Here is a 9,295-nt window from a genome sequence, read left to right on the forward strand (position 1 = left end):
TATGTCATTGAAAAAAAAAACCACATTTTTCCCCCTGTGCCTCTACTGAAAAATTGCTGTTGTTCTAAGCAACATGTTACCCAAGGCAGCATCCCACCCCCTCACCCACCCCCAGGTTCATGCAGAAGTCAAGAGAAGAATGGCAGAGAGGTTTGAAGAGCTTCTTCCTAATACCTTTTAGACGTACGCAGCCCTAATATATATTCTGTCCCCATTCAATTTCTTTTGGAGGAAAGGAAATAGATTCAAGCAGAGACCCAAGAGCACCTACAGAGGGATTTTTAGCTATATATTTTTGTGGGTCTGACAAAATGCTGCTGACCTACTTAATTAAATGTGGTCTTGGATGCTGACAACCAAGATTTATAAAAATCACTTAGACCTTTATTGAAAAATCAATTATTTCTAACATGCAAGCAAAACACAAATATATATATATGAATAAATAAATATGCCAAAGAGCAATGCTTGGTAAACTGACCATAATCAATATGGATAAAAAATACAGCATGCAACATTTTTCACATCCCAACGTTCTCATCTTTGATTCCCAGGGTGAGATTCTAAAGTTACAGTGCTGAATCTTTTAATATTTTATTACTTGAAACTTTTCAACCGGCAAGTGGCACAAGCGGTCCTGTCAAGATAACTCAAGTAGAGGTCTTGAACAAATGCAAAAATAAAATAATCATAATCGAAAGTGGGTGAGGGTTGTAATTAACTTATTCTTCATAAAATACATTCAACAATAACATGGGCGCTTCTAACAAAAATATAGTGTAAAACTTAATGAACAGTAAATGCAGAGAGTCCTCGACCTATGACCGTAATTGAACCTGGCAATTACAGTCATTAGTTGTTGATGGACATAAAGTGAGTCACCATGTGACCGGACCTGTTTTTACAACTTTTTTTGTGGTAGTTGTTAAGCAAAGATGGTAGTCACTAAGTGAACACTGCAGTTGTTAAGCAAATGGATTGTTCTCCTGTTTTTGTTGGAAACCCGAAATAAACACTGGTTTCTAACAAAACCATCATAAATCACAGTTACGTGGCCATATATAGGAAAAGAGCAGGGTGAGTTGGAGGGCAGAGGTAAATGTGTCATTAGTTTAGCATCATTGCGTTGCCACACAAGATCCAAGTCCAGTCCTCTTTGTTTCTATTGGCCCTTATTTAGCTTTAACCATTATTGAACTAGATCCTTGGGTATAGGTAGCAACAATAAACTCTTCTATGATTTGAACTCAACAAATACTCCTGATTATTTGCACCTGATATCACAGGGTGCCACAAAAAGCATGAAAAGGGGGCCAATTGCTGATGGCCCAAAATGCAGTCATGTGACTGCAGCAGAAACAACATTGGAACTTTGAAATCTTGATCAAGTGTCTATGGCAGGGGTGTCCAAACTTGGGAACTTTAAGACTTGTGGACTTCAAGTCCCAGAATTCCCCAGCCAGCCATGCTGGCTGGGGAATTCTGGGAGTTGAAGTCCACAAGTCTTAAAGTTCTCAAGTTTGGACACCCCTGGTCTATGGGGATGTAAGCGTGAAAAATGGTCATAAGTCACTTCTTTTCAGGGCCATTGTAACTTCAAACAGTCACTAAATAAACTGTTGTAAGTCGAGGACTGCCTGTAGCAAGAACATTTCTTCTCTGTACACTGCTGTAGAGAGGGCTGTAAAGCACGGTGAAGTGGTACATAAGTCTAAATGCTATTGCAATAATATGGGCACACTAGATTCAACAGTAACTTTTCATTACAACTAGCTGATAACCCAGCCTGGGTATTTATTTACCCCAACCCTCCTTCTATGAAAGTTGCCGCAATTTCTAATGTTGGATTTTCCTCCTTACCAGAAGGAGTCCCCTTATGGAGTACTGTGAAGCTGTTACCATGGTGACTCCACTGCGCTGCATAGTAGAAGCTATTTTACAGCAGTACGGTAGAAGCCATTGTAAGGCACAACAGGCTGTGTCTTAGCAGAACACACACCCCAAGGGGTGTTAGGGATGTCTTACCCCCATAGTATTTGTTTCCATAGGGTAAGTCATCTGTGTACCAAGTTTGGTTGAAATTGCTTCCAGAGTTATGATGGAACATACACACACGAACACAGCTGGTTTTATATACCATATTTTTTGAAGTATAAGATGCACTTTTTCCCCTGTAAAAGAGGGTGAAAATTTGGGTGCGTCTTATTGACCAAATGTAGCCAAAAATGCAAGGCACAGAAGAGGCGATGGTCTGTGGCAATCCCTGCAGCCTGGAATAGCTGATTGGGGTATTCCGGGATGCTGATTCACCCACCAATCAGCTGTTCATGCTGAATCAGGCTGCAATAATGTGCTGAAGCTGACCTGGCTGTTCGTTAGTTGCTGCAAGGATGTGTCAGAGTTTGTAGCAGCAATCACATTCAAAAAAGACACACAAGTAACTGATGCAGCAGGATTCAATAACTTCTCTTTATATATAATATAACACATTAAGTAAATATACAATACTAAAAGCAGGTTTTCCAATATGGCAGTTCAGCAGAGGAGAGAAGTTTCACTTTCAATTTTAGTTTCAGATATCAGCACAGCATGCAGCTTTACTACAGAACAAGCCATGCTATGACTCCTTGCTGTCTCCTTCCTTGTTCAACACACAGCAAATACTGTTTGTTTCCAAACAGCCCTCAACTCTCTCACACACTGACAGGATGCTAGCCAGATGAATACCATGAATGCTGGTAGGCAGAGGCAGAATTTTTTTTCCTTATTTTCCTCCCCAAAAACTAAGGTGCATCTTATACTCCGGAGCATCTTATACTCCGAAAAGTACAGTATATAGATTATTATATTTGCTCCTTTTAATTTGTTTGAATGGTTAACTGTCTTGAGTTTGATTGATTATAGAAAAAGCAGGTTGCAAGATCCTAAATCGAAATATAAAACAGGTGCTCCTCAACTTTCAGATCGTCTCATCCCCGCCTGTTCCGAAAACAACCCAAGGGTTTATCGGCTGGAGGTCTTCCGTTCCCGGCTTAGAACTTGAGCGTTATTATCAGATCAGAAGCTCCAAAGGTGCCTTTTACAAGGACTTGAAATGGCCAAATGAACCAACCGACTGACTTCAACGAGTACATAGGCTGACTTTGGTTTCTTTTCATTTCCTTTCCTTTCCTAAGCATCTTTCAGCCATCTCTGTTCAGGAGTCGCCTTGCTATTAGTAACCTGTTTGTCTGTCACCCTTGCAATGCTTGGGGTTAAAATTAATTACGGTACAGGAAGCGTAGCCTAGTAACAGCAGTATTAAACACTAGTTCTGTGCAATGTGTTATGTTACCTTACTGTTTTGTTACTGGACTGGTCCTCTCTTCCTTCATAACAATTTGGGGACCACAGAAGATTTATAGCAGAATGGAGCAAAAGAAACACTGCTTGAGATTCCCATGGAGATCTATATGATCTTCAAAACTGCCCCACCCCCCCAGATTCACTTTAGGTATAATTGACATGCTTCCTGCCATTTTGAGGTGGCACACACACCAAACTAGTACTACAAGAGCCAAATAAAATTAATGCAGTTTTTTAAAAAAACACTTACTCCAAAAAAGGAAAAATCCTAGACTTTTCATGGATGTAATATGGTTCCATCTATTTTAGAGCAATCCCCTTCATTCTGAGGTCTTGGCATTTCCAAAAATGCTAAGAGCAACCCAGGAGTGGTTGCCAATTTTTTAATTACCAGTTCGTGCTCGCACACAACACTTCTGCGCATGTGCAGAAGCATCCGGGCGGGTGGGGGGAGACTCCCTCCGCTGCTACTACCAGTTCGCCCATTCCGGTCTGAACTGGGAGCAACCCACCTCTGGAGCAGCCATCAGAAAGTTGTCTACTTCTACATGAAAATGTAACGTGGTTTGCTGGTTTGTGTCCTACAGTATTATCTACGAATGGTGGTTTAAGTCTAGATTGTGTGAGCTCAGCCAGTTATGATTTATTCAATAAATAGAGCTTCACAAACCTTTTAAGAGCCTTTTGTTCAATAAATAGAGCTTCACAAACCTTTTAAGATGGCGGGGAAAGGAATAATGCTATCAGATCTGGGCTACCAAACTCCAGGCATCTACTCAATGGAATCAAAAAGATACATGAATTTAACACAAGTTTGATAATTATTTTAATGGATAGTTTATATTTCAAACACCAAATGTGTGGTTTCTGCTCGCTGTCATGGCTGTGTTCATGCTTGTTGTTTAACCTGACTTTGTATTAACCCACTTAAATAAATTGAATCACAACTATATTGGTTTGCACAACATGGAGAGCCGCAAAAATTCTAACCCAGATTAATACTTAGCGAGCTTGGGAGATCATGTGTACGCAATAAGTGAGTTGGCTAAGCATGTTGTATGAACCCATCTGGTGTCTAAAAGGGCTTCATTTGATTTTGCTGGTAATCTTTTGAGTCGTAATTCAATTCAGCTTTGCTCGATTCCTTGAGATCTGCTAAAATTGGTTAGCTTTTGTCATCTAATGAACTGTGGAAAAAAGAAAATGGACAGCTGTTAATGGAAGTGAGGAAGAGGTGGATCAACCAAGAGCAACTTGATCAAAGATTCCCCAAAAGAGAACCAACAATAGGTAAAGAATTTAAATGCAATATACCAAAATTCAGCCAACAGAGGGTTAAATGCCTGTTCTCTAAACTCCGTGATCTCAATCAGTGACACACATAACTCAGGTGGGACTTAGTAGTTATCAAAGTGAGACATGGAATAAGTCAATAAAATTAAGTCTTTAAAACTTAATTAAATGAACAACGTTGAGATAGACAGTAGTGTTGGCTGGGCTTCCCAATCTCAAAAACTGAATAGATTTAGTATATCATTTATACTAAATGAGAAGGGTGAATTGAAAACCAGATTAGAATTGAAAGACCAAGGGGTGGAACTGGAGTGGTGGTGGTCATACCTGCAGATACAGTCATGTTACGTGAAGGATGTGAAAACATGGGGGTTTTATAGAGAATTAACAACATTAGACAAATTATTAGTGGGAGTGTTGACAAATTGATAAGGATACTATACAAATATTTATTAGATTATAAAATGAAAGAAGAACAGGTTAAAGAAACGATGGTTGTATGTGTTACTGTGAAAGACAGAAATTGGTGAATGTCGACATTCACCGGTGAATGTCAACACATACCAAATACGTAGGGTTAGGGTTAGGGTTAGGGTTAGGTATTTAGTGTAAGTCATAAATAAGGGTATTTAGCAAATATTACGGACATACACCAAGCGACTATGTGAATGTTGACATTCACCGGTGAATGTCGACATTCACCAATTTCTGTCTTTCACAGTGAATGTTGACATTCACTGGTGAATGTCGACATTCACCAATTTCTGTCTTTCACAGTAACATGGCTATACCATTGATTTGGACAATTGGCAAAAGCTTTAGGAGAGAAATCGGAAATAGACACTGGCCATATCATATAAAGAGAATCTTTATAAAATGTTTTATAGGTGGCATCTCCCCCCAGCAAGATTGGCCAAAATGTTTAGCAATATGTCCCCAAGCTGTTGGAAATGTAAACAAACACCAGGCACATACTATCACATGTGGTGGACCTGTAAAAAAGCAAGGAAATTTCGGTTCATATGTGGTTAGGAAAAATGGTTAGACAACGTATAGAGTTCAAGCCAGAATTATTTCTATTAGGCATTACAGCAGATGATAAAAGAACAGTGTACCTAATACTGCACATCCTGACCGCAACAAGAATGGTGTATATGGAGCAATGGAAGAGTGAAAACACCCCTTCAGAGGAGAAGATAATAAGGAAAATACTAGTCTGTGCAGAAATGGATAGACTAACATTAAAAATAAAAGACAAAGGAGAGACAGAATATTATGACACCTGGAACAGATTTTATCGATGGTTAGACGCACGAAGTGGAAGTCGGAATACGAAAAAATTAGGGTAGGGGGACCTGGAATGAGATACTATATATGCATCATGGTATTAGAATGAATTGGATGGTTAAAAATAATTGTACAACACTAGCACTGTTTAAGTAGTATATATGTTATTTGTTTTCACTTTGGTTTTTAGGGCGGATGAAATGCCAGGACAATCACACTGTGTTCAATATACATATATGTAAATAATAAAAATATTTTTTAAAAAAACTGAGTAGATTAGGTTAGCTTTGACCAGCTCTACCCCTCCAGATTCTTGAACTTAAATGTGGCTTGAAAAAAAGCTTTTGGAAATACATTTGAGGAAAATAACTTTTAAGTTAGAAGGAAAACAGCAACAAGAAGATTTTACAGAATTACAAATAAAGGGCTTTTCTATGTAAGTTTTTGAATGCCTTTTCCAAGAACAATGTTTTTCAGGTTCAGATCTGGAAATGAATCGCCTTTGACTTAAATGATATATAGCAATAAAACATGATGTTAAGACTAAAAACATTGCATGTCAATGTCCATGTATGGTTTTTAAAAAATATATATATCAGGCTTTGGATAACAATGCAGGAAGATTTGCTGCTAAGTAGCGTGCACTACAAACTGTTAATCAGAGCTCCAACATCTATAATTAACTGTGTCTTTCAATGATAATATGAGCTTTGTATAATATTGATTTCCCCCAGATGTAATAGCTTATCAATATATTGCACACCAGTTTTTCCATATAGTAAGCACATGCATGCATGCATTCAGTACAAAACTAATTGGATTTCATCTCAAAGATCATTAAAACATTTCCTTTTGCAAAAGATTAGATGGGGAATTTTTAGATGGGCAAACAAGGACTTTCACTGTTTGAGTTCCACAAAGGACTTATCTCTGATATCTATCTTCCTAAGTCTAGACCAACAGTATCCAACCTTGGAACTTGGAGACTTGTGGACTTCATCTCCCAGAATTCACCAACCAGCATGGCTAGCTGGGGACTCCTGGGACTTGAAGTCCACCTTTTGAGTTCCACAAAGGACTTATCTATAACATCTATCTCACTAAGTCTAGACCAGGAGTGTCTAACCTTGGAACTTTTAAGACTTGGGGACTTCATCTCCCAGAATTCACCAACCAGCATGGCTAGCTGGGGACTCCTGGGACTTGAAGTCCACCTTTTGAGTTCCACAAAGGACTTATCTATAACATCTATCTCACTAAGTCTAGACCAGGAGTGTCTAACCTTGGAACTTTTAAGACTTGGGGACTTCATCTCCCAGAATTCACCAACCAGCATGGCTAGCTGGGGACTCCTGGGACTTGAAGTCCACCTTTTGAGTTCCACAAAGTACTTATCTATAACATCTATCTCACTAAGTCTAGACCAGGAGTGTCTAATCTTGGAACTTTTAAGACTTGGGGACTTCATCTCCCAGAATTCTCCAACCACCATGGCTGGTTGGGGAATTCTGGGAGATGAAGTCCATAGGTCTTAAAATTACCAAGGTTGGACACCCGTAGTCTAGAAAATATGAGCACTTGTAATGAAATGTGGGGATGAAGGTGAGAGGAAAGGGGGAAGAGATGAAAAGAGATTAGGAAACTCTTTCCTAAATTTCTTTCTCTGCCTAGGAAGCAATGAGACAAGAGAGGCCCCCGGTGACTCAACAGGCAGAGGAAGAAACTTAGGGAGGTAACCAATTTCGTTGTTTTTAAGTACAACGACAATAAAGATTATACTTATATTCACACTAATGGATCAAACAGTTAAATTGGTGATGGGAAGTCTGTACTTTCAAACTTGTAACATTCTGTTAATATAATCTTACAATAAAGAAAAAAAAAACGTTCCTCTAGTTGGGTTTCCTGCTTGGTTTATCCAGGATGGCTGACAGCACCCAAAACATTCACAGCTGATCATTACACTTAAAACTATAAAGTGAGCCTATTACAACTTCAAACTTAAAAGAAGTTTGGCTCAACTCAGAGATTCTTTTAAACTGGTGGTCCAGGGCAGGAGTGGGTTCCGGCTTCTTTTACTGCTGGTTCGCTCAGGGATGCGCTTTGGGCACGCGCACACTTGATGCACCAGAGGTAAAAAAAATTGCTTCTGCGCATGCGCAGAAACAAAAAACAAGATGGCGGTGCCTACGACGCTGCCGATAGAACCGGTACAGTCACGTGTCCACTGAAGTTACTACCTATTCGGTAGAACCATACCGTACTGGTAGGAACCCACCTCTGGTCTAGGGTACTTAAGACAGGGCTGCAAATAATTTAAGCTGTGGAGGATTTTCTGCAGTTCTAAAAATTTACTTGTTCTGTGTGTGTGTGTCCATCTGGGCTTCCTCTCTCCTGTTTTCATCCGTCAAATAATTTTTAAATATATTTCTTCATTAACCAGATCTCTCTAACATGGTCCTCCTGGATGGATGTTCTTTTTTTTTATTTAAAAAAGGGGGATAACAACAATAGCAGTCACCTTCAAACACAGTTACAAATTAGTGATAAAAAGGTCTGGCTAGTGAATTGCAAACAGGCAGCATCCAAGTATTTAATCACTCCAGCTATGAAACCTGGCATTTAATCTATGGAAATTAACCTCCTTATTGGAATCCAACTGGGTACATAAATGTCACCAGTGCTTTAAAAGGCCACACAATTGCCAAGGTCACAACAGTGTAAGTAAATCTGATGTATTATCTTAGGCATAAGCATCAAGACCAATTCCCGTGTGACTTTTGTTCTTGTCCTTTAAAGATCACCTTTAGGATTTGAAACGAAGGTTTCCGTGTTAATTTTTGTGGGTGCATATTTTTGTTTCTTGTTATTGGTTAAGTTTCTTAATCGTAACAAGGTTCTCTTAATGCTTCACTGTGAGATGTAAAATAGAACAGCACCAGTACTCGTAGCATAGATATAAGATTAAATAGGCACGGGGAAATTGTTTGATAGATGGATCAACAGATTGATAGATTCAGTGATCAATTCATTGAGTCATTCATTCATCAATGAATGTTATAAATTCAACCAAATTCAACTAAAATAATTCCTGCCAATCATTTATCCCATTCTTTATTATGAACAGTATTCTGAATCAGAATTCATAGCGTGATAATGAGGGGCTCTTATGAAGAGCATAGAAAAAGGCTATTGAGAGGTTGCCACAAAGAAGAGGGGTCAACTGGTATGGTCAGTCAACAGTCAACAGAAAAGAAGGACTAAAGGTGACAGGATAGCAACATTTTAGTATTTGAGGGGCTGACACAAAGAAGAGGGGATCAACTTATTTTCCAAAACATCAGAAGGCAAGATAAGACACAATGAATGG

At 38.9% G+C, this 9,295-nt stretch overlaps 1 protein-coding gene across 2 annotated transcripts in view; it reads left to right on the forward strand.

Moving 5' to 3' along the window:
• CIMIP1 (ciliary microtubule inner protein 1) overlaps positions 1–7,849 on the forward strand; it is a 30,379-nt gene extending 22,530 nt beyond the window's left edge. The window contains exons 5-6 of one of the 2 annotated variants that reach the window (XM_081946546.1): positions 2,964–3,128; positions 5,722–7,849. In XM_081946546.1, the coding sequence (XP_081802672.1) occupies positions 2,964–3,119 (156 nt within the window). In that variant the 3' untranslated portion in view covers positions 3,120–3,128; positions 5,722–7,849. Of the gene's footprint in view, positions 1–2,963; positions 4,065–5,721 lie in introns of those variants that run through there. The other variant, XM_081946545.1, reaches the window with a different exon arrangement.
• Positions 7,850–9,295: the final 1,446 nt, after the last annotated feature.

This window comes from Natrix helvetica, assembly GCF_964273705.1.
Source record: "Natrix helvetica genome assembly, chromosome: 3".
NCBI classification, from domain to species: Eukaryota; Metazoa; Chordata; class Lepidosauria; order Squamata; family Natricidae; genus Natrix; species Natrix helvetica.